Source organism: Anolis carolinensis, chromosome 4, assembly GCF_035594765.1.
Source record: "Anolis carolinensis isolate JA03-04 chromosome 4, rAnoCar3.1.pri, whole genome shotgun sequence".
Classification (NCBI taxonomy): domain Eukaryota; kingdom Metazoa; phylum Chordata; class Lepidosauria; order Squamata; family Dactyloidae; genus Anolis; species Anolis carolinensis.
The window spans coordinates 155,467,265-155,493,831 of record NC_085844.1 but is presented as its reverse complement, the minus strand read 5'-3'; the positions used below and the strand labels follow the sequence as shown (position 1 = coordinate 155,493,831).

Sequence of the window (26,567 nt, the reverse complement as noted above, 5' to 3'; positions counted from 1 at the left end):
GATCTGGAGCAATCCAGTGCCCAGATTGCACTGCTGTTTTACCAGCCAGAAGCAGCTCCAAACAATTTCCTGGCAGAACCTTGCTGGTGCCATGACTTCTAGCGATCACCGTTGTGGCCTCACTAGATGTTGCCAGCAAGACTTTGCCATGGAGCTAGTTGGAGCTGCTTCTGCTCATTGAAAGAGCAGCGGTGGCACCAGTGAGGAGGCCAAAAGGGCTTCAAGGTGTTTCCACACTGGTAGGTGTGTGCCTGAGTATTTCACCTGATGTGGATGCATCCCAAGACTGACATCAAATATTGCTATATTTTAATACCACCCTTTTTCTAAGGAGGTTGTGGAGAATGAAAATTTGGCCTTAAAGGTTGTTGAGTCAAATAACCAGACTGAACTGAACAGCACAAACTTGCAGTGAGCATTACAAAAGAGAGAAAGAAAGCAGTATGAGTATGTGCATACCTTTAATGTTCTGTAGGTTGTTTAAGTTCTGTATACAAAAGACAATTCGTATTTTTTAAAAGTTTGATGTTCTCATGTGGATTAAGATCAACAAAATATTGCTTTAAAGTACAGGATGTTTGTGTGAAACAATCCCTGAGACATCTTGTTCAAGTTGCATCCACAATCCAGAAAAGGCTTACACAAACTTTTGGATCTATCAAAGGTTTGCGGGAGAGGCATCCTTTATTCCTAGCGAAAGCCAATAACCTAAGACTGCTTCCAGTAACCAGCTCAGGCAACATCATTCATCCAACGAGTGGGAATAGATGGCAAGCCACTCTATTTCAGCTTATGTGAATTTGCCAAGCAGTAAGTCTGAAAGAAGCATATGGATTTCTTAAGTGTATTTGTATCACACATTTCTCTTAGTTCCAAGTGGTTCATATGGAATGTTTTATGAGCATTGCTGATAGGAAAAAGAAAGCTGGGAAATGCATTTCAATTGCAGGAAGGCTCTTTTTGGGCACTTGTTTGTCACAAGGTACAGGAAGTAAAAGTGCTACAAGATTCGGGGAAAATGATGTCCCTTCAAGTTTTGAGTCCCATTCTGGAGAAAAGTGGGAAATAAATGAAATAAATACACAAAAATAGGTAGGTTGTGTTTAGCTTTTTATACCACGCTATTCCAGGCATCACAAAGTAGGGGACAGGAGACTACAAAGATACAATTGTTAAGTAATACTTATGGTTATGTATTGTTTAGGCAGAAAAAAATTAAAGGCAAAGATGCAGAATGAGGGACGACAGCAGTATGTGTGAAAAAGATCTTGGAGTCCTCGTGAACAACACGTTAAACATGAGCCAACAATGTGATACAGTGGCAAAAAAAGCCATTGGGATTTTGGTCTGCATAAATAGGAGTCTAGTGTCTAGATCCAGGGAAGCCGTGATACCCCTCTAGTCCGCCTGGAATACTGTGTCCAATTCTGCGCACCGCAATTGAAGGGAGATGTTGACAAGCTGAAATATGGGCGACTAAAATAATCAAGGGTCTGGAGAACAAGCCCTATGAGGAGTGGCTTAAAGAGCTGGGCATGTTTAGCCTGCAGAAGAGAAGGCTGAGAGGACACATGATAGCCATGTATAAATATGGGAGGGGAAGTCATAGGGAGGAGGGAGCAAGCTTGTTTTCTGCTGCCCTAGAGACTAGGACGCACAACAATGGCTTCAAATTACAGGAAAGGAGATTCCACCTGAACATTAGGAAGAATGTGTTGTCGAAGGCTTTCATGGCTGCGATCACAGGGTTGTTGTATGTCTTTCGGGTTGTGTGGCCATGTTCCAGAAGTATTCTCTCCTGATGTTTCGCCCACATCTATGGCAGGCATCCTCAGAGGTTGTGAGGTATGGAAGGTTGTTATCCATACCTCACAACCTCTGAGGATGCCTGCCATAGATGTGGGCGAAACGTCAGGAGAGAATACTTCTGGAACATGGCCACACAGCCTGAAAGACATACAACAACCATTAGGAAGAACTTCCTAACTGTGAGAGCTGTTCAGCAGTAGAACTCTCTGCCCTGGACTGTGGTTAAGGCTCCTTCTTTGGAAGCTTTTAAGCAGAGGCTGGATGGCCATCTGTCGGGGGTGCTCTGAATGTGATTTTCCTGCTTCTTGGCAGGGGGTCGGACTGGATGGCCCCTGAGATCTCTTCCAACTCTATTATTCTATAAAGTGTTTTCCCTTCTGGAGCTGATTGCATGGCATACAAACCACACAAAATATTGAACCATGCAACTCTTTTGCATGCAGAACAACTCTCCCCCATACTATCAATAATGCTGAAAATATATCTATTTTTAGGGGGAGGGAAATTTGCCAAAAATAATGAATATATATCAAATTTAGTTGTATTCAGGTGGAGAGGATCATAGTGATTTCAAAAACAGTATGTTGCAATTTAGAAAAGTTTTTAAATTTTACACAAGAAAAGCTTGATGAGTTTGTTTATTTTGTGATTATTGGAAATTACGCAAATTATATCTATATTGTTTATTTCAAATAGAGCTTGCAATGTTATTGTACAAAAATTAATGCCAAATGACTCCTCCTACCTTCCAAACAATAGGCCAGTGTTATTTATCATATTTTAAAAATTGATGCTGATAATTATGTTGTGCCATTTAATTCCCTTGTTTTTAAAAAGAACAGCATGTTACTTCCAGATTATGATCTCAATGTATATAAAATTATGAAGTGAAAATTTAGGGCAGAAAGCAAGGGGCACCTATATTTGGATTACATATCTAGTTTGAAGAGGGAAAATCAGCAATTCTTTATATTTTTTGTTCTGCTCGCACACAAATGTATTTCTCTTCCTTGGTTGTCAGGAACATGCTTTTGTACAAATTGGCTCAACTGGCTAGCACAGGCTGGATTTACACTGCCATATATTGCAGTTTCAGAATGCAATTTAACTGCATTGAACTGTATTATATGGCAGTATAAGGTAAAAGTAAAGTAAAAGTTTTCTCCTGACATTAAGTCTAGCCGTGTCCGACTCTGGGGGTTGGTGCTCATCTCCATTTCTAAACCAAAGAGCTGGGGTTGTCCGTAGACGCCTCCAAGGTCGTGTGGTCAGCATGACTGCATGGGGCACCATTACTTTCCTGCCGGAGCGGTACCTATTGATATACTCACATTTACATGTTTTCGAACTGCTAGGTTGGCAGAAGTTGGGGCTAACAGTGGGAGCTCACTCCACTCCTGGAATTCAAACTGCCAACCTTTCAGCCAACAATTTAGGCAGCTCAGAGATTTAACTCGCTGTATTGCCGGGGGCTCAGTGGCAGTATATATTCATATAATCCAGTTGAATGCAGTTAAACTACATTATTTGACAATATAGATCTCGCCTTAGAATTGTGTAGGCTGCCTGCCTTCCTGACTACCTGGAGAATGAATCCTGGGATGTTTTGCTGCAAAATAAGTATTTTGCCACAGAGTTTCCCCACAATTGTCCTTTGGTTGTTAAACTTTACTTGTGCTTTTGTGTGAGAGTTCTTGGTTTTTCAGCTATTCCAGACTGATTTCTCTCTAACAAGCCTGCAACATCACTTCAGATTCTCAGAATAACCTAAAAATGCCAACCTAGCATTTCACGTCTGTCAAAAACATATTTTTCGCCCCATAAACCACAACTGTGAAATTAAAGCTGCTAAAAATACATGTTTACTTTGGGGAGTTTATAATTCACAATGGCATTTTTTGGGGTGGGGCTGGCAAATTGGTACGTGGATTGTCACCGCAGATAAGCATGCTGCATCTCTGGAAGGAAGTGCCTTGGCCAAGAATAATCCTGTGGCCTGGGTGATAATTAAAAAGGGGAATTGGCACGAGGGATGCTTTGGCGGAGGAGGCTTAAAGTCGTGCAGGTGGCTGCTGGGTGTCTAAAAACTACTCTAAAAATTAGACGGTATGAATGAGCCAGGAAAGATTCCGCACTGATTTCCTTTAAGACTCTCTATTTTGCCACAAGTCTTTTAGAGCTGTTTTGTTTTCTGCTGGAGGACAAGATGGGGGGGGGGGGGGGAGGGGGAGTTGAGTTGTTCTTCCAGATCTTTTGGACTTTAATCCTTAAAGATCACATCAGCATGGCCAATGGTAAAAAAAACTGTGGGAACTGTAGTCCAAAACATTCAACAAGCCAAATGTTTCCCAACCATGTTATGTTATAAATTAGTGGGTTGGATCCCAATGTGGTCATAATGTAGACCCATTTAAGACAAGTTATTTATGACTTACTGATATCATTGAATCTATTTTAGATATGATTCATTCTGGTCTGAAAACTGGTTAAAAAACTAAGAAAAGAAATTAGGAATATAAGTGGTCAATCCTCATAACAGAGAAATGCGAGAAAAGGTGACCCAACAAGATTAGATTTTTTTGGTTTTGTTTTACTTTTTAAACTATTATAGACCCACATACTATGTGAGGGATTGGTTCTGGGACTCTTGGTATAATATGATTTGTGTGTAATTTTCAGACTTCCTTCCAGTCTGATAGATAGTACTGTACCCAGCTCTACTACTGTTTCCTTTTAAAGTCAAGGAACTTGTCCTGGTCATAAACCAGTATCTGTCACCAGTAATGAACTGGATGGGGGCAACAAATAGATACTTAATCCAGACAAGGTAAGAGGTGCTTCCGGACAGTGGAAAGGCAGATCAAGGAATAGGTATCCAGCCTGTGCTAGATGGGGTTACACTCCTCCCCAGTTTGCAGTTTGAGGGTACACCTGTACTCAGTATTGATCCTGGAGGCCCAGATTTTTGTGGTGGCCAGGAGTGCCTTTGTGCATTTAAACCTTGTGCCTCACCTGTGCCCATTCCTTGAAATATCAGATCTGACCACAGTGGTACATGTCTTAGTTTTGAAACTTTGGCTGGTCCAAAGAGCTGTGGCCAGACTGTTAACTGGAGCTGGCTATAGAGAGCACACAACCCCCCTGTTGCAACAGTTCCATTGGCTGTCTGTCTGTTTCTGGCCACAATTCAAATACAGTAGAGTCTCACTTATCCAACACTCACTTATCCAACATTCTGGATTATCCAACGCATTTTTGTAGTCAATGTTTTCAGTACATCGTGATATTTTGGTGCTAAATTCGTAAATACAGTAATTACTACATAGCATTACTGCGTATTGAACTGCTTTTTCTATCAAATTTGTTGTAAAACATGATGTTTTGGTGCTTAATTTGTAAAATCATAACCTAATTTGATGTTTAATAGGCTTTTCCTTAATTCCTCCTTATTATCCAACATATTCGCTTATTCAACATTCTGCCGGCCCGTTTATGTTGGATAAGTGGGACTCTACTGTACTGTATATGCCCTATATGGCTCTAGTCCAGGCTATTTGGCAGATCATATCTTCTGACACAAACCTGCCTGGTCCCTGAGATCTAGAGGAGAGACCCCTTTTCTTGGTCTCACTACCATCGCAAGAGATAAAAGCGGGATTAACAACAACATCTTCTCTCATCCACCTCAGCTGTTGCCAGAGTCTAGCCGGAGGGAAGATTCATATGTTGGGGTGAAGTCTGTATTTCTCCTGAAAGCCTTCCTGTCCCTGGATTCCAAATCCTGCAGGAAGCTCATCTATGTGGAGCCAAACATCTCGCTCTCTGCCAATAAAGGAGTCAATCTCTTTCCTCTGCAGAGAGAAGCAGCTGAGACTCGGCTGGGCTCTCCTCAGATCAAGCTCTCAGTTGGTCTCTTAGAAATTCATAGTGTTTTTGTTTACTTATACAAGGTGGTTTGGACTAGATTGTTTCATCACGTACAGTAGAGTCTCACTTATCCAACATTCGCTTATCCAACGTTCTGGATTATCCAACGCATTTTTGTAGTCAATGTTTTCAATAAATCGTGATATTTTGGTGCTAAATTCGTAAATACAGTTACTACATAGCATTACTGCATAATGAACTACTTTTTCTGTCAAATTTGTTGTATAACATGATGTATTGGTGCTTAATTTGTAAAATCATAACCTAATTTGATGCTTAATAGGCTTTTCCTTAATCTCTCCTTATTATCTAACATTTTCGCTTATCCAACGTTCTGCCGGCCCGTTTATGTTGGATAAGTGAGACTCTACTGTATATGCATATTGTTTAAAATATTTTTGAAGCTGTGTGTGTGTGTGTATGGTGCAGGGACATATCCCAATTCTATACATTATTCCTGCCACTGGTACCAAACAATTAGTCAAAGACATAATGTTCAGAAACACAAAGTATTTACTTTGTTAACTGGGGTATACCTGTAGTTTTATTTCTCGTAAAGATTGTAGACAACTTCTACTCTTCTTTGTTAATAGCTCAGTCCTGTTTAACATTATCATGCCCTGTGAACACATTAACTAGTGTTTCAGAAGCTGTCCTTTAATCCAGAATAGGTACATATGTATATTTAGAGCCCCAGAATTTTGATTTGTTTCCCATGGGATGAGCTCAGCTTCCTTCTGCTTTCAAAATACAGTCAACAGATGTGCAGAACAGAATATAGAGAACTGGTTCAGTCATTAGTTTTTCTTGCATTTCAGGTGGGCTGTTTTCATTCTTTAAAGTACATAATTTAAAGTCCATTAATTTAAATCATTGTTCATCACCTTATTAATGTAGACCCACAAAACACCATTAAAAATAACTATAAAATTGCTACAGAAATAAGGTAGTTTCCTTTGTGATATTGTTCGTGATGCACAAAGCTCGTATCTGCTGAAAAGTTATCCAATTGTGTTATTCTTCTCCTTCCGTTAAACTTGGCTGTGGAGCAATATTATTCCTTTGAGAAGAATGTGGCCAACTGTTTCCATTGCAGTCCCACCATTCAAATAAAGTTCCTTTGGCAGGAAGTGAAAGCCATGTTTAAAAAACTATCTTGCAGCCCCTACTGTGCAGAGTCTGACTTTTAAAATCAGTAATGTTTAAGGATTTGCCGAGGGTCCCAGATTTTATTTATGCCATATACAGACTGTCCTAGAACTGCTGTTCACCGGGCAGTTTATAAGGATGAAAATAATCAAAACTACAATATTTTTTAAAAACTAGTACAATTACAAAATTCACACATCATTTTAAAAGAAAGGGCAGAGTAAAAGTCTATTTGCAAGACGTCAAACACCAGAGAAAACTTCTTGTTATTGCTGGGTGCGTTCAAGTTATTTCTGACTTATGGTGACCTTAAGGCAAACTTATAATGAGGTTTTCATGGTATAATTTGTTCAGAAGGGGTTGACTTGAGCAAGGATTTGAATCCTGGTCTCTGGAGTTCAACATTGAACCAGTATACCATGTAGCCTTTAAAAAAGACCAAAACACACACACACACACACACACACACACACACCCCAAAGGAATAATAATCCATATAGAAATAAGAACCATAAGATCAATTAAAAGGACTTGACTATATATTATTTTTAACCAACATGGTGTAATGGTTTTAGAATTGGACAATGATTTTTGAAGTGAGGCCTTGAATTCCTGCTGGCAGATCTCTGAGCCTTAGAGCAATGGGAAACCCTCTGCTCAAGTCTTGCCAAGCAAACACATGATAGGGACTTGAAAGTACACACCAACCATAAATAGATATTATGGTAAGGAGCTGACAAAGTTATCTGGGAAAGATATTTCAGACCTGTGTAGCCAGCAATGAAAAGTCTCTTTCACTCACAACAACCAGACATGTACGACAGTAGCTGTATATTGGCATGAGCACCCTCATTACCATTTGCACAATTGTGCTACTTCACCAATGCATGGTAGTACTAACACATATTCATTTTCTCATTTTCCTATGCTTCTGTTGTTTTATAATCATTTTAATTCATTTTAGTAAAGCAATTTCACAATTCCAGCTATGGTTATTTTTTATAAACTGCTGAAAATTAAAAATTACAGCCTTAGGGGTGGGAGAGAGTGGGAGAGGAGGATGTCCCTTCTTTGTCAGCATGCCAAGATAGAAATAAAATGACTCCATTGCACCAGGTAGGTAGGGAAAAGATAGACTAGCAGTAAGATGCACAAGCATGTGATTGGGATTCTTACAAAAGTGTTGGTCTTGCTTCAGTGCTGGTTTGCCACCCTCATGAGATAAAGCCCTTGGAAGATTGGAAAGATCTCAGATGGCAGCCTCAAGACTTGGGAAGTGAGAGGTCCAAAGAACAATTAGGAGCAAAGAAGGAACAACAAGGAGAAAACTAGATACAACAGGGTTGCTTGCCCAAAGATTCAGTGTAGGTAGTGCATGCCTCAAAGGATCTGTACTTCATGTTCAACACTGCCTGGAGAAATATTTACCAATTTTTGGGAAGAATCAATCCCATATATATCAAACTGTCAAACCCTTTGAATATTTTTTTAAAAGATCCACAAAATCAGCAACCTGAACAGGTCTTTTAAAAGCACCAGGAAGCAATCAAGATGATAAAGTATCACCGAAATAATGCCCAGTCCAAATTAGTACTAAAACAGCCATTTCATGTGTGTGAGAACTGATGTAGCGGGGCCATTTCCAAATGCAGCCACACTTACAAAATGTCACACTAATCCTCAACAGTGCTATTTGTAATGGGATGATTTCACTTGAAAGCTGTCTGAATGCTGTTCAGATCATCCTGGATTATTTAAGAAAAATAGATTTGATACCTTAAACTAATATATGCAGGATGATTCCAGTGCAAGGAACTCAGTGTGGGTTTACATGTTTCATACTGTATGAAATTCCTTGAGGCAATGCATTTTACATTTAGAAGCCATTAAGTTCCTATTATATGTCTGGATACATTCTAACAATAAGGTTTATAGCAGCTTCATGCCCCGGATAGGAAGCAGAGATAAAAGTTTTGTATCAGTTCTGAAATACTAGTAATAGTTTATTTGGCAGACAGGATTAAAGGGGATGGGGCCCCAAGTTGCTGCAAGAGACTTGGGCTTATGCTTTAAATTTGGCTTTCTCAGACATTTAGCAAATCGAAAGCACATGATAATAGGAGCACTCTTCTGCACCAGTCTTCTCTTCTTCCCAAGCTGAGGGACAAGCACAATAATAATGGGCTAAGCATCTCTTCTCCAAAGCCAAAAACATGCAAGTGCTATAGTCCCATGGGACCCGATTTGTGGTTAGTTGGACTATAGACAGCTGGTCAGAAATCCATCTTTTTTCCAAATCAGTCTAAAGTAACTGCTTATGCAGACTGAGGATTTGCTACCAACAAACGGTCCAGTAATGCTCACTACTATTAGGTCTAATGATAGAAACTTCACATCAGAGTTTTTTGGTTTCTTTTTCCAATTTGAGCTCTTGTGGTGACAGATATGCACCTTAACTTGGACATTCCTTGTTATATGTGTCTTCTAGTCATTTCTGAAAACATACATCTAAACAGTTAGAAAGCAATACAGCACCCTCTAAAGTCCTTTCTTTAAATGCCAATATAGTTATTCTATTTTATTATAAAAGCATATTAGACATGACATTATTCCCGTTGTTGTGTTTCTACAATACATTTCAAACACAGAGGTTTGCCCATCAATGGGTTTCGATGGTCATAGTCCGACATGCAAAGTGCTGCACCACACCGTCTCGCTTAGGGATACAAAAAGTAAATGTAGCTGGGCTGGCCATAAAGCCAAATCCATATTGTGTTAATGCTTTTTCCTATGCCAACCATGACTATAAGAACAATTCTACCTTCTCCCATCACAGACTTCTTGTAACATCAGGTGTGATGAAGAGAGCTAAAGAATCCAAAAGGTTTCACATATCCTTGTGCTTTATAGACTGATTTAATAAATTTAAGAATCAGAATATGAATTGTGGAACCTTTCTTAGAAAGAAAATGAGAAACTATGTACCTGAGTGGTAAGACCTGCTGTTTATGGCCAGGTTCTTCACAGTAACCACTTAAAGGTGGTAGTAGGAGGTGATGAAATATATTTATGATATACTGAAACTTAGATTATTGGGAAGGTCATCTAGAATATTTTATGGAGTCTGGGGCAAAGAGTGTCTACATTGCCCTTCCCCTGAGAAACCCTAAACAGCTAGATGGCCAAATATGGTTTTCTGTATGCTTCCTACAGAGGTATAGATCAGTGGTTCTCAACCTGTGGGTTCCCAGGTGTTTTGGCCTACAACTCCCAGAAATCCGTGCCAGTTTATCAGCTGTTAGGATTTCTGGGAGTTGAAGGCCAAAACATCTGGGGACCCACAGGTGGAGAACCACTGGTATAGATGATGAAGCCTATCTACTCACTAAAGGTCTATATAAATGGTCTTAAACAAGTTTTCCTTTTTAAGTATTTTTGTTGGAATGTGCCTTTTCTTCCAAGATTGTACTCTTTCTGAGAAGTCATATTTGCATACCATTTGTAGTATACTCTTGAGACCCATGTAGATAATATAAATGTGAGGGCTGAATGAAAAGTAATGCCTCTACCCTCGTTACTTGGGTTTGGATGGGAATAGTTTAATAAACACAGAAATAATCCTTAGAACGTGCTTTTTAACCACCACTATCCACTTTTCCATATAACCACTAGGCAATTGGATACATCTCTGCCAATGATGAACATGTTTTCTGAAGCCATCACGGAAGAAGTCGACACTGTGTTTCCGCAACCAGTGTCTCACAGTACCCATCGTGCACAGATCTTCCGATAGCCAAGCAAAGCAATAATGTGACCCGCACGTTCTTGTGAAATGCCGATTATGCTTGAAATTTCTGGGTGATACAACGATCGTCCTGAATCAATCTGTCAACGTTTTGCTTGTGTAACTCAGTGGCTGCTGTCACAGGACGTCCAACTCTGTTTGTCACACAAGTCAAATGTTCCCACCTCAACATCTTTAAACTTACTTGCCCAATGATGCACAGTACTTACATCAACACAATCAGCATAAACAGCTTGCATTCTCTGATGAATCTCCTTTGGGGTGACACCTTCTGCTGTCAAGAATTCAATGACTGCACATTGCTTAAGTCGCATTGACCGACTGTCTGCATAGGGTTCCATACTTCGCACTTTAACAACACAACCGTTCAATGCTAAGGCTTCCTGCCAACTGGAACTATAGAGTCTACTGAAAAAGTCCATACCTGCCACATACCAGTACTGCCATCTGTTGGAGTTGCGAAGGTGGAGGCATTACTTTTCATTCAACCCTCGTAGAACCATAGAGTTGGAATTCATCACAAAGACCATTAGTCCAACCCCTTTCCATGTGGAAATACAAAACTGCTGAGAGATGGCCACCCAGCCTTTCTAAAAACTGCCAAACAAGGACAGTCCGCCATACTTTAAGACAGTCTATTACACTGTTGAACAGTTCTTAAAGGGTAAAGGTTTTCCCCTTACATTAAGTCTAGTCATGTCCGACTCTGTGGGTTGGTGCTGATCTCCATTTCTAAGCCAAAGAACCAGTGTCCAAGGTCATGTGGCTGGCATGACTGCATAGAGTGGCATTACCTACCCGCCGGAGCAGTACCTATTGATCTGCTCATATTTGCATGTTTTTAAACTGCTAGGTTAGCAGAAGCTGGGGCTAACAGCAGGAGCTCAGCCCGCTCCTCCGATTCAAATTGCTGACCTTTCGGTCAGTAAGTTCAGCAGCTCATCAGTTTAATTTGCTGTGCCACCAGGGGCCCCAAATAGTTCTTACAATCTTATTATTTATATGGGAACTTTATTTTTCTAGTTGGAATCCAAGCCTTCACTACTGTGTCTTCACAGCTAAGCTGGGAAATGTTCCCCTTTGGACGACAGTGCCTAGAATCCTCCAGCCAGCATCACCACTAAGTCCAAATATAATGGTTCCATGCTGTTCCACTTTAAATGATTGGTAGGAAAAAATGCCCTTTTTCATCATCTGTAGAAGCCATCCATTTGTCTTCCTTTCTCATTTGTCATCCTCCAAGCTGTGTGACATTTAAGTAGGAAGGACCTGTGAAATAGGACTTCCCATCCCAAGTATGTTTCCCAGATTTAGTTTGGCCTATTATGGGTGATAATCAATGGTTGAGAAGTATGAGTTACAGCGTGGGTCATGTTGGCTTGAACAAGACCTTAGGATTTAATATCCACTTTTAACATAATATACAAGTAATGGCGCTCCATGCAGTTATGCCGGCCGCATGACCTTGGAGGTGTCTACAGACGCCGGCTCTTCGGCTTAGAAATGGAGATGAGCAACAACCCCCAGAGTCAAGACACAAATAGACTTAACGTCAGGGGAAACCTTTACCTGTACCTACACTTATTCTTATTCACCATTTTGTTAGTTATCCAATTTGAAGAGGTGACTTTGAAAATCCTGATGCTTTGCTTGGGTTGGAAGCGATTCTGCATCATCTGCAGATTTAATCAAATACATAGTCATGATCATTGATGAAGCCAGTCATTCTTCCATTGGGTATATGAAGACCCGGATCTTCCTTCTACTTTGTAGGTGGAATTACGAGGGTTGAATTAAAAGTAATGCCTACACCTTTGTAACTCAACAGATGGAAGTACTGGTATGTGGCAGGTACTGGCTTGTTCAGTAGACTCTCCTCTACAGTTCCATTTTGCGGGAAGCCTTAGCATTGAACGGTTGTGTTGTTAAAGTGCGAAGTATGGAACCCTGCGCAGACGGTCGGTCAATGCGACTTAAACAATGTGCAGTCATTTAACTCTTGACAGCAGGAGGTGCCACCCCAAAGGAGAAAGGCACCACCTTCATTCTCGTAATGCGAGAGGAGTTCCCGGCAAATTTCAAGTCTGTGCGCTTTCATTTCAGGCGTCAGCATCCTGGGTACCCATCGTGCACAGATCTTCCAATAGCCAAGCAAAGCAATAATGTGACCCACACATTCTTGTAAAATGCCAATTACGCTTTAAATTTCTCTCAGAGTGATATGACAATCGTCCTGAATCAATCTGTCAACCTTTTGCTTGTGAAGCTTGGTGGTTGCTGTCACAGGACATCCAACTCTTTGTTCGTCACGCAAGTCAGATGATCCCACCTCAACATCTTTAAACTTACTTGCCCAACGACGCACAGTACTCTCATCAACACAATCACCATAAACAGTTTGCATTCTCTGATGACTCTCCTTTGGGGTGAAACCTTCTGCTGTCAAAAGTTCTACGACTGCACATTGCTTAAGTCGCATTGACCGACTGTCTGCGCAGGGTTCCATACTTCGCACTTTAACAACACAACTGTTCAATGCTAAGGGTTCCTGCTAAATGGAACTGTAGAGGAGTCTACTGAACAAGCCAGTACCTGCCGCATACCAGTACTGCCATCTGTTGAGGAGTTGCGACGGTGGAGGCATTACTTTTCATTCAACCCTCGTAATATTGTTGCCTTATTCACATGCAGATTGACGCTTCAATTTAATAATCACATGATGGAAACAAAGATTAATAAATGAGTGATAGATGATTATAGAACTAGGCATTGTTTTAAATGTTTTACTTCACTTATATGTTTTGTTTTTGCTAAAATTGTATTTATTTTATGTATGATGTGGCATTGAATCTTGCCAACAATTGCAAGCCACTCTGAGTCCCCTTCGAGGTGAGAAGAGCAGGGTATAAATATAGTAAATAAAGAAGAAACATTCAGCATGGACATAAATCTGGAGAATGTGAATCATAGTCTTTAAGTTGTCTCCAAAAGGCACAACCCCCTCTATTTTGCAGTTGGATCAGTTTTTTCTTCTTCTCAGTGAGGCTTTCCTACCCTGAGTTTGGCTGTCACCCGTTTTCAGGAAATGATTGATGAAGCATATTTTCTAGAATTGACTGGGTGTTTCCCCCCCATCTGGCATCTTTGATTAAGCATTGCTTCTCCTTTCTGGGAAACAGACATCTACGAACACACACGTTGTTTTTGGGCTACAGCTTTCTGAATTTTGCGGCCAGTAGGTTGATGGTTATACTGGCTGGGGGATTCAGGGTGCTGAAACCTACCTTCTTATACTATTGAATATAGAAGCTTTAGGTCTTTCTTCTTGAATCTGCTCCCATCATTGGAGAGTTGACTATGTTGAACTCATTTAGCATGCTTCTAACTCCTATTTCAGTCCTGGAGTAAACTTAGTCCTAGCTGAGGGTCTAAAATGAAGCTAGGATGCAGCTGGTGACATTGGCTGGGGCAACACACCACAGAGATCTCGCCATGATAAAGAAGGTGGAATATGTGATGCAGCCTGCTATAAGTTTATGTGCAAAGAGAGTGCAGGAGAAGGAGAGGCAAAGGGGCTTTTAAAAGGGACTTTACAGAAACACTGAACAAGAAATCCTAATCAAATTCACATTTCTTTTACCAATAAAAGTATGCCCACCCCTGCAAATTTCTGTTAAGAAGTACCAAATGGTAAAAAAGAATGTGTACATTTTTGTGCTGTGTCTATTTTCTTAGATAATTATAATTTACAGTTTTCAAGAAGTTACAAAAACAAAACCCCAAACTATATTTTGGAAATAATGACGATTTTCTGTAAAAAGGGCTCTTAAGACACCAGTAACTCATTCCACTTGGTCTGCATGCTATAATCTGGACCAAACATATAAGACAGGGGTGATCAATCTCTCAATTTTTTTTGTAAATTCAAAGCAACTCTGGAGGGTGGGGTGCTAGTCAAGAAAGGCGTTCTGGAGAACAGAAGGTTCAGCTCCCTTTACTCAGACTGATGTTTTCTGGTCTAACCTTCTCCCCGGTAATTGCTGTTCAGGCAACTGCACAAATAGCAGCTTTGCGAGAGAAGCAGCTGACATTCCATCTCATTATGAATATTTATATTAGGCACAAGTGGGAGCCTGACATCTGATTCTAGGGAGTCTATCTACCTGTTCACAATAGAGAACACTGTGAAAACTCCATTCCTTTTCCCTTGAAGTATAATTAGTTGAATTTATGTTAATCTGGAGCCAAATGATATCACTCTGCCTAATTCAGCAGGGCAAACTAGAAAGAACAACATGACCACATATTGAGGCCATAAGGACCATTTTCAGAAAGTTGAAGCATCATTAATAAAAACTTCCTTTGAACATGTGCAGCCTTCCAAAGCAGTGGTGGGCAAACACACTCACTTCACAGCACAAATAAATAGCTTTTATGATTTCAAAGCCATTCATCACTGACAGTGGTGTCAAGAAAATGTAGCATACCAACACACATCCATTTGCTCAATTATTTTTCTTTTACCCAAACTGGTGTCCTCCCAATATGTCTGAAGGAGATATTTTTCAAAAGATTGTATAAGTATATATGTGTGTGTGTGTGTGTGTGTGTGTGGTATGTATGGCTGCGCCCCTGAACTTGCTGACCAAAAGGTTGGTGGGAAGTTCGAATCCGGAGAGCGGGGTGAGCTCCCATTGTTAGCCCCAGCTTCTGCCAACCTAGCAGTTAGAAAACATGCAAATGTGAATAGATCAATAGGTACCGCTTCGGCAGGAAGGTAACCCATGCAGTCATGCCGGCCACATGAGCTTGGAGGCATCTACAGACAACCCTGGCTCTTTGGCTTAGAAATGGAGATGAGCACCAACCCCCAGAGTCGGACACAACTGGACATTAAGTCAGGGAAAAGCCTTTACCTTTATATATGGCTACCAGGTAACACAACATATGTCTTTCAGATAACATAGTGGAAGTGCACAAACACAAACATTTTTCCTGAGAGATGATATTCAATTTTAAAACGAGCAAAAAAGTTCAGCTGAACATGGCTACATATGAAGTTCTCAAAAACTTTACATAATTCTGGATACTTTGAGTCTGTTTTTCTGATCTTTGAAGGCCATGTTCTAGTTCTTTCAAAGACAATTCATGGTGTTTTTCTCTCTGGAAAAAAAGGAAAACATGCTGACTAATATTTAACAACCTGTGAAGCTGAAAAATGCTTCAGGTAAATCAAATATCTTAACATAAATATCTTAACACATTAAAATATAATCTTTTAAAAATACATATGGGTAAAATAGATGTCATCACTGTCCCAGAATTTGTAGCCGTTGGGTATTTTTTTTACATGCAATCTTTGAACGAATTACTTTTTTTGGCCTTTTCTTTTACCATGATACTTTTTAATAGTCAAAAATTTAATAAGCCTGAGCACAGTTGTACGCATTTACAATTCTTCCCTGCTTCCAACAATTTCCCCTCACCAAAAGAATAGTTTGCTCTGTGTTTTTCATTTCTATTGACATGCATGCACTGGCCTGTGTATTCCCAAGCAGACATACATATATATGTCTATAACTGAAGAACAACAATAATGAATATGTTCTGTATTAAATCAATGACACTCAAACACGAGTAAGATTACTTTCATATTTATTTTTAACTGTCAGATCAAATAAATCTGTACTGGGAAATGCCTAACAGGTTAGCTCTAACAAATGGAAGATAAGGGGCACTTCTGTTGGAGAAAAAGTATTAGGAAAGTTGTGATTCACTTTAGCTGTGCCTTCAGATGGAGTGGTTTGCAATGATTAATGAAATTTAACAAATTAAATGTATGTAGGTGGCTATTGATCATGTCTACAAAATTCCACAAACAATTCTGAAAGCGAGACACATTTGAGCCCTGGGCACCTTCAAGCCGCTCTGAGTCCCCTGAGTCTGAGTGAGAAGAGCGGGATATAAATGTAGCCAATAAATACATAAATAAATAAATTAAGTCAGAAAGGACTTTAACTTACTGGTACAACATATGCCTACCAGTTAAAAAGACCCAAGTTCAATCCTAGGCATCACCACTCCCATCAATATTTATTTATTCATATTCCATAATAGTGCATGAGGTGGCTTACAAAATTAAAACCATATAAAAATATAGATAAAACGTACCAAAGGTTATTGTTAAACTATAATCCATTACCTCTAGAGGTAAGATCAAGTTAAAACATATTCCTTAAAAGAAAATATGACAACACTATTAATAAATTATTCTGCTCACAATCAGTTCCCTAAAGTCTGCAGAAAGTTTTCACTTTCTGCTAGGATTACGAAGAGGAAGCCAGTTCATGTTCCTCAGAAAGTAAAAGCTGGTGCCCATCTACACTAGATAATTAAACTAATTTGATCCTAAGTATCTTTTCTCAGAGTACTTAGGTAAGGAAAAGGACTATAACTCTTGCTAGCAGAGGACTGTAAGGTTCCTCTGCAAACTAGAATGGAGCTATGACAATTTCAAAGCAGCATCATATAGTGATACATATCTGGCTCACCTCCCAATATCTGCTGCCTCATTTTGTGAAAGAACAAAGTGCCCTGTACACTTTTCTCCACTCTCACCACTGCAGACAACCCATCTGCTAATAACACACATAGCTATTTTAGCCCAACTTTGGAAGAAATGTGCACTGTATGAGTAGAAATCAAAGGATATTGTCGAAAGTGAACCTCTGTTCTACAAATACATGCTTATTTTGTTGGCATTCAAAGACAGTAAAAAAGTGAAATAACTTGGGAGAAGCTGGAACATCTAGCAAGTTAGCAGGGTGTAACAACTAAATTAGCCTCTTCTAACATAGAAATGCATTTGAATTTGATAGAGATTATGTGCTAGAATCTGGGTGTGTTGTATTATGTTTATATAGCTTTGGTATGGGTGAAGTACAAAAAAAAGGATATTGCACTTTGCTTTTCAATCCGAAATATATAAGAAGGCTTACAAGAATACTGAAATGATTTTAAGAAACCATTATCAAAAGCAATCAATTCTAGCCCAGATGCCAAAGATGTGAGGAAACAGTGAACAGTCTACTTACAGCATCCAGTCTTCTAGTTAGTTGTTCCCGCTCTTCTTTTTTCTTTCTCAATGCATTTTCTAGATCCAATATTTTCAACTGAAGTGACTGCTCTCTAGAAGTGATCTTTTCCATCTCTTCTGCTAACTGCAAAAATAAAAGTTGAGATCTGTACCACTGTTCTAAAAACAACCATTTAATGCAGTGAGCTGCAGCCCACAGAATGTGGTATCAAATTAAACATGTAACCCTTTCATATGATTAAAATTATCTGTTGTTATTAACAAAATAACCTGAAATGATTACCTTTATTTGATGATCAAGCCATTCATATTTCTTCATTAATAAGGCAAAATGTAGTTGAGATAATAAAAATCAACAGAAAGCAAAACTAATATGTTTTGTCTGCTTCTAATTATGAAATAATTATGACAGTTCCTAGTCTGTTTCCAGGGTGGATCTGGTCCTAAACCCTCATCTGTGTTGATTACAAAACTTCTATTAAGTGCCTGTGGGGTTTTAATCTGTGAGGTTTTCTGATTCCAATTTATTGTGGAATATAAAAATGCTCCATAGAAAGAAAACTACTGCAAAGTATAAAGATGTCCCTTACCCACAGAATTATTTGTGGTTATAAAATCAAGGATATTCCATGGCACTGAAACACCCAAACCAGAAAACACATGTTGGCATAAGGCAAAAGCTTTCTTACAAGCAGATGTCAATTTTCCTTGTTTGCAAAAATGGTTTCCAATGCAAACACAGATTTGATGGGACATTTTTCCCCAGCCTTTTTACTGTCTGCAAAACAAAACAAACCTGTTTGTGTCAGGTAACAAAATCACCAAATACCTGCCTTGCAGGACTATCTGTGTGTGAATTCTGCTGATATAAATGAATTATACCCCATATATATCTCATATATATACATACACCTGGAATTAGGCTGATCACTCCCTCAATAATTTCACATCATGGAGCCCTTTTACACTAACCCATTATAGCATTATGACTCCTCTACCCTGTTTCCACGAAAATAAGACAGTGTCTTATATTAATTTTTGCTCCCAAAGAGGCACTAGGTCTTATTTTCGGGGGATGTCTTATTTTTCCACAAAGAAGAATTCACATTTATGGTTGAATTTTTAAAAAATGAAAATTTATTATCTACTGTACAGTAGTTGTCATCACAAACCAGCATAACCAAACTGTGTATCCTTTCAAGAATTTCTATATTATATTTTACTGCTATACTGTTTTTAAATTACTGTTTTAAATTTCTGTTCATATGTAAATTTATGTTGTTGTTGGGCTTGTCTCTGTGTAAACTGCCCTAAGTCCCTTCTGAGAGATGGAGGTGGGATACAAGAAAAAGTTATTACAATATTATTATTATTATTATTTCTTGTTACTACCTTTATTTCCATGTACAACAATCTTTGGTATGTACATCCTGCATGCTTCCAAACAAAAAACTTTGCTAGGTCTTACTTTCGGGGGAGGCCTTATATTTAGCAATTCAGCAAAACCTCTACTAGGTCTTATTTTCTGGGGATATCTTATTTTCAGGGAAACAGGGTATCATGGCTGCATCCAACAAAATTTCTGGGGTCGGCCACAAATTTTTTGGCAAGAAACATTTCCTGACCCCAGTGCAAATACTTGTCTTCATTCTCCTCTGCTATGCTAAACTAAGCCAAATTTTGATCTTCTTAGGCACATGCTCCCTTCAGTAATTGAAGTATTAAAATTGAAAGTACAGGGCTCACAAAGAGAGAACATAGTAATCAGTGATTAAGTGTGCCTTCAAGTCATTTCAGATTTATGGGGACCCTAAAGAGACCTTATCACAGGTTTTTTTTGGGAATATCTGTTCATCGGGGGGGGGGGGGGGTCCTCTTGCTTTCATCTGAGGCTGAGAGAGTGTGACTTGCTCAAGGTTACACAGTGGGTGTACGGGGCTGAGCAGGGATTCAAGCCCTGGTCTTTAAAGTTGCATTCCAATGCTCAAACGGGTTCTGATTTACTGTACTGCTTAAAAGGCAAATTATTACAACACAACATAATCCAAAAACTTTGCCATAAACAGTAAAACAAACAAAAAGGCAATAAAAATAAGGTAAATATTAAACAAACGACAGGGCTCAAAATTCAACTCTGATACCACCTTGCCCTCTTTTAAAGCAGAGCCAAAAATAGAAATTATAGCAGGCTGAAAATTCTAAATACATCTCCCTTGTGAGGTGTGAAAGAGCCCCAAGTAAATTTCTTCCAAGAGTGAGACCCCAAGGTTATTTTTCTTAATTGCCTTTCTTTTCATTGATTACTCTGACCTAACTTTTCCAGTTATTCTCCCACCTCATTTCTTTTAAGGCAGAGCTTTCGAAACTAGTGTATCGCCTGAAAAATGCCCCCCTCAACAAAGGCAGTGCTGAAGAACGTGAGGTGGAGGGAAAAGGGACTTCCAAAGGGCATCTAGTCCAAACCCCTTCAGCCAGTCAGGAAGACAGTTAAAGCACCCCTGGGTGGCCATTCAGCCACTGTTTACTCCCCACCCACCCCAGGTCACTAAAAAAGTGGAGTGATGATATGTTTAATGTAGGAAATGTTATTACATTTATAATTTGCACAATTTTCAGTAATTGCTACTAAAATGGATAAATATCTAATTAAGAAAATCTGTTGACAATGATGCTTGTGATGAACCCCATGAAGCGGCTATAACAGAAAAGACATAAGAATTAACTGTAGGGCATAAGAAGGAAAAAAAATCTAAACCTCATTTAAACAGTAAAGATTATGTGAATCATATATATATATATATATATATATATATATATATGGTTCACATAATGTTTTATGTTATATATATTGTATGAAACTCTTATAAGGGATTGGTTTAAAACTGAATTACTGTGTCACAAAAGGCTCCATGTCTAGAAAGAGTGGCAGCAACACAAAAAGTTTGGAAAGCTGTTTTAGGGTTTGCATTTCTTATATAGTCGGCCATGAAAACCGAGTGACTTTAGCCAAGTCACTCCCTGCCATAGAAAACCCTTTGACAGGTTAACCTTAGGGTCGCCAGAAGTGGGAAACAACTTGAATACACACAAAAAGAGCAATGTCGGAGTAGTAGTATAAAAGGTAGATCTTTGGAAATGCAGGCTACATAAAGGGGCATTGGCAATATCTGAACAACAACAAAAGGTCAAGAGTTTTGGACAAATACACGCCTCACTATAGTGTGGCCAAAAGGCTCTACACATAACAGAAAGGTCTATTTTCCACTTGTCTTCCCACATATATCTTCCAAATATGATAGGGGAGTGAAGCAGCTCTAGACTAAGGGTGGGCTAACCAGTTCATTTCCTGTGCATGTCAATTTCACATGCCATCATTTATGGGGTTTTTTCATCTGCATGAAGATCTGCACACGTTTTCCCCATCTGCAGTTATGAAGTTATTTGATCACATATTTTAAATGGGTTTAATCCAAAACAGGCTTTAAAAAATAAATTCTGATACAGTACTCCTTTGAGTGAAGACCTGTAGAGGTAAACTTTAAGAGTCGGTATGTTGCAATGCATGAATTAGTCCAGATGTGGATTGGAACACAATTTACAAAAATTAGTGTCTAAAACTTGATATTTCTATCATCATCATCATCATCATCATCATCATCATCATCATCATCATCATCATCATCATCATCATCATCATCATCGGAACCTTGTGAACAACTGCTCAAAACTCCTGGCCTGCAAAAAAATTGTTTACTAACCTTTTGGGGCTTGTTGGAAGAAGGACTGAGAGCTGCATCTACCTTGGAATTTCATAGGCTTTGCTTAGGAAGTAGTTTTGCCAGTTCCTTCCTAAGAAATATAGCCTACAACAACTGGTATTTATTGAGTCTACTGTCCAAATAGTTACTAACAGGGACACATTGCTTTGCTTCAATGATCAGAAGGATGTGGAGCCTTTAGTGCAGGGGTCCTCAAACCTTTGAAACAGAGGGCCGATTCATGGTCTCTCAGACTGTTGTGGGGCCAGACTAGTTTGAAAAACACGAACAAATTCCTATGCACACTGCACATATCTTATTTGTAGTGCAAAAAAACCTCATGAAAAAACACAATATTTTAAATGAAGATCAATTATAACCAACATAAACTTATCAGTATTTCAGTGGAAGGTGTGGGCCTGCTCTTAACTGTTGAGAAAGTCAAATTAATGAGGATTGTTTTTGTTATGTGCTTTTAAGTCTAAGGGCTTTTTAATCGTGTCATAAGTGACTTAAGAACATACTGCAAGTTCCTTTTGGTGTGAGATAATTGACTGTCTACAGAGACACAGCCCAGGGAAGCCCGGATCCTGTTGGGAGACTTCTCTCATATCTCTGCAAGCTAGAGCTGACAGGCAGGAGCTCACCCTATCTCGCAGATTCTAACCGGCAACCTTCAGGTCAGCAACCTAACCTTCAGGCCAGCAGTTCAGCCGGCACAAGGGTTTAACCGTTGAGCCACCACGGCTCCAAGTGACCCTAAGTCTAACGTTTAGAGCAGGGGTTGAGTAAAACTTTGGAGGGTTGCATCTGGCCCACAGGCCTTAGTTTGGGGATCCTTAATTTAGTGTCTCCATGTACCTTCATCCAATTGCTAGTTGCACCATGGTTACAAAGCTAGCTGGACAATACATGCCAACATTATATTGACATGGAGTGATGTTCTTACGTCTAAATTTGTTATGCTGTCTCATATATTGCTAGGTCGCATTCACCTCTCTCCTGCAATCAGTTTTGGAGCTAGGAATTTTCTCTCTCTTCATAACACTGTTTACCTAGTGCTTTACATTAAGAAATAAAGAACAAATTACTCAGGTCTGTTTTACAACATAAAGTTTTTGTTGTTGTTGTGTGCCATCAGTTTGTTTCTGACTTATGGCAACCCTTAGGTGAATCTATCATGGGCTTATCGTGGCAATACTTGTTCAGAGGGATTTTGCCTTCTTAGACCGAGAATGTCACTCATGGCTAAGGTTACTTATGGCTGAGTGGGGATTTGACCTCTGGTCTCCAATGTAAAAGCACTACAGTGTTCCCTCACTTATCGCTGGGGTTAGGTTCCAGGACCACCCGCAATAAGTGAAAATCCGTGAAGTAGGGATGCTATATTTATTTTAATATTTATCCATTATTTCAGTAGTTATACACTATTTTAAGTCTTTATCAACCAATCGTGTGTTGATAAATTGCCTCCCTCTCTTCCCATTGCCGCTTGGGCTCCTTTTCTCTCCCTTTGGATTCTCCTCCTTCCCTTCCTTAGGCTGTAAACTGTAATTTTTTATGATTTATAATAGTCTTTTAGAGTTTATTGAAAAACCGCGAAACAGTGAACCCGCGAAAAGTGAACCGCAAAGTAGTGAGGGAACACTGTATACCATGCTGCCCCCCCTACACCAGATCCATATGTTACTAAAGGTAAAGGTAAAAGCAGGACCGGCCGGACATATTTTTTTATATAAAGCGGGGAGGGGAAATTGCGCCCCCCCCGCCTCCTGCGCCCCGCCGGCGGGCCCCGCCTCCCGCGCCCTGGCCCTGCCTCTCACGCAGCGTGAGAGGCGGGGCCAGGGTGTGGGGGGCGGGGCCAGGGTTGGCCCCGCCTCCCGCGCAGCTCAGCTTGCCAGTCTGGCCTTTTCCAGGGGGCCAGACTGCAGCAAAGGTCCTTGCAGGCCACGATCGCGGACTGGCAAGCTGAGCTGCGCGGGAGGCGAGGCCAACCCTGGCCCCGCCCCCCACGCAGCTCATCCTGGCCCCGCCTCTCACGCAACGTGAGAGGCGGGGCCAGGGCGCGCAGGCCGGGAGGCGAGGCTCCGCCCAGACGGGGCCTTGCCTCCCTTCCAGCGCTCTCTGGCCTTTTCCAGGGGGCCAGACTGCAGCAAAGGTCCTTTCAGGCCGCGATCGCGGCCTGCAAGGACCTTTGCTGCAGTCTGGCCCCCTGGAAAAGGCCAGGCCGGTGAGGCTGAGCTGCGCGGGAGCCTCCCGTGCAGCTCACCCTGACCCCGCCTCTCACGCAGCGTGGGAGGCGGGGCCAGGGCGCCTGACGGCGCCCCCCCCCCCCCGGGCCTGCGCCCGAGGCGGCAGCCTCACGCGGCCTCCGTGTTGGGCCGGCCCTGGGTAAAAGTTTTCCCTTAACATTAAGTCCAGTCGAGTTTGACTCTGTGGGGTGGTGCTCATCTCAATTCCTAAGCCGAAGAGCCGGCGTTGTCCGTAGACATCTACTAGATCATGTGGCTGGCATAACTGCATGGAGCGCTGTTATATTACATATATTATTATTGGATTGGAATTCCTATCTCTCCTTGCTAAGATGGTTGGAGTTACAGTCAAACAGAAGGCCACATATGCTCACTCTACGGAGTTCCAAGCAGGATTGTTTGGAAGAAACACACAAAAAATAAAATGTAAGTACAGTAGAGTCTCACTTATCCAACACTCGCTTATCCAATGTTCTGGATTATCCAACACATTTTTGTAGTCAATGTTTTCAATACATCGTGATATTTTGGTGCTAAATTTGTAAATACAGTAATTACTACATAGCATTACTGCATATTGAACTACTTTTTCTGTCAAATTTGTTGTATAACATGATGTTTTGGTGCTTAATTTGTAAAAGCATAACCTAATTTGATGTTTAATAGGCTTTTCCTTAATGCCTCCTTATTATCCAACATATTCGCTTATTCAACATTCTGCCAGCCCGTTTATGTTGGATAAGTGAGACTCTACTGTAGTTATACTGTTTCACACAGTTTACACAAGTTTTGAAAAAAATTGGGGGAGAAATTCATATAGCTACAAGTCTTTAAAAATGCCAAATCTGGGATGGGCAAAGATAAGATCAGAAAAGAGCATTAACTTTATGGCTATCTATAATGCTCCACATGTGGTTCAGGTCATTTTAAGTTGTGCCACCATAAAAAAAATGCCTGAAACACATGGGAAAAGGCTTCCCCAAAACATTTGCATTTCTAAGGGGAAGCAACACCATTAATCAATGTAGGGGTCTGGTCTACAGTACAGATCAGTTCAAGGTGTTCATTCCTGATGCTTAACTGGAACCAGAATCTAGTTCTGGAACCAATTTCCATTGTCAGTGCTCACCTTGGAAAATGTACAAAGTCATGAGAAAAGAATGCCTTTGGGCATGTATAGAGTACTTCTGCCTCACCAGTGAGCAATTGGTGGCTTGTTTCCAAAGTTTAACAAGGAGAAAATGCATTAGTGCTGTCCCACATGTTTTCTCCACAAGAGCAAATAAGAAATGTCTCCCAGCACAGTATTGCAATATACCAGAGATTCTGTTGCAGTATGAGAGACTGTATAATGGGATAAAATAGGTTATTCCAATCAACTGTATAGCTAGCATGGCTTCACAGAAAGATAACCATTCCCACTCTCCTCCAAAAGACCTTTGTGGATTTTTTTTAGAATACAGCCACCTGCCTGTTTTGTAAAAGCCTCATCTTAAGATAGATGGATTTCTAATTTCAAAGAGGGAACAGAGAAACATTCATGACTATTTCTACCTTTTTCCTTCTGTCTTCTAAAACAGCTTCCAGCTGTCTGGTTAAAGCTTCACTGTCTGCAACTTTTTGTTTGAACTGGAATTCAATTTTCTGAAGACTCTCTTCTTGGTTTGCGAACTGATTTTGAAGTTGTTTGTTTTGCAGTTCCATTTCTTCCAGTTTTCTTTCAGTAAAGTAAACATAAAAAAGAAGGTTACCAAAGAATGAAAGAAGACAGAACAAATTCTGAAGGCAGCAGAAAGGCACACACTTACCTGTTAAGTTCTTCATATTTCAACTGGATGTTGCAATTTTCCTCTTCTAAAGAAAGTTGTTTCAGGAATTCACCACTGTCACCTACCTGTAGAGACAGTGCTTCACATTCTAACATATCATATAAAACAGCAGAGAAAACAAATTGCTGGCAAGCAAAACTTTATGCCAGGAATGAAAAACAGTTGCCTTCAAATTCACTGTTGGATTACAACTCCCATAACTCCTGTCCAGAGGCTTCGCTGGCAAGGGCAGTATTATTTTGAGCCTGCTCAAAATAATCCTGTATAGCAATACATGTAGTAATTCAAAGCAAAGACGAACAGGTTAGTTTTGTCTGTCTGGAGCAAAGCTTCTTAAACTGTGGGTCGCAACTCCATTTGAGATCCCTTAAGACAGTGGTTCTCAATCTTTAAGTCCCCAGGTGTTTTGGCTTACAACTCCCAGAAATCCCAGCCAGTTTACCAGCTGTTAGGATTTCTGGGAGTTGAAGGCGAAAACATCTGGGGACCCACAGGTTGAGAATCACTGCCCTAAGTCAAGGGTGTCAAACCCATTTGCATTGAGGGCCACATCAGCCTTATGGCTGCCTTCAATGAGCCACTGAATCCGGGGTCTTTGGATACAGAAGGCCAACTACATTTTTTTTACATAGAAGTCAGTGTTCTTTAGTTTTTGCATCCAATTTGGGGTCCCCAGATATTGCTGAATAATAACTCCCATCACTTTTGATTATCCACCAGGTGGACTGGGGATAATGTGAACTGACGCCCAAGAGCACTTGTGGATCAGAGTCTGGGGTAAGGTAAAAGGCTATTTTGAAATCAGACATCATATCTACAAACCTTGTATCTAAATTCAAACACTACTAAACTAAAGCCTTCCAGATGTTACCGTATCACAACTCCCATCAACTCTAGTCATGATGTCTAATGATGAGTAATACAGGAGCTGGAGGGCCACAT

At 40.2% G+C, this 26,567-nt stretch overlaps 1 protein-coding gene across 5 annotated transcripts in view; it reads right to left on the bottom strand.

The window, feature by feature from the left end:
* Positions 1 to 9,448: 9,448 nt before the first annotated feature.
* odf2l (outer dense fiber of sperm tails 2 like) overlaps positions 9,449 to 26,567 on the bottom strand; it is a 63,638-nt gene continuing 46,519 nt past the window's right edge. For 4 of the 5 annotated variants that reach the window (XM_008109297.3, XM_008109300.3, XM_008109299.3 and 1 more), the window contains 4 exons: positions 25,605 to 25,690; positions 25,351 to 25,513; positions 17,785 to 17,910; positions 9,449 to 15,853 (listed from right to left, as the gene is read on the bottom strand). In XM_008109297.3, the coding sequence (XP_008107504.1) occupies positions 15,725 to 15,853; positions 17,785 to 17,910; positions 25,351 to 25,513; positions 25,605 to 25,690 (504 nt within the window). In that variant the 3' untranslated portion in view covers positions 9,449 to 15,724. Of the gene's footprint in view, positions 15,854 to 17,784; positions 17,911 to 18,376; positions 18,565 to 25,350; positions 25,514 to 25,604; positions 25,691 to 26,567 lie in introns of those variants that run through there. The other variant, XR_010005350.1, reaches the window with a different exon arrangement.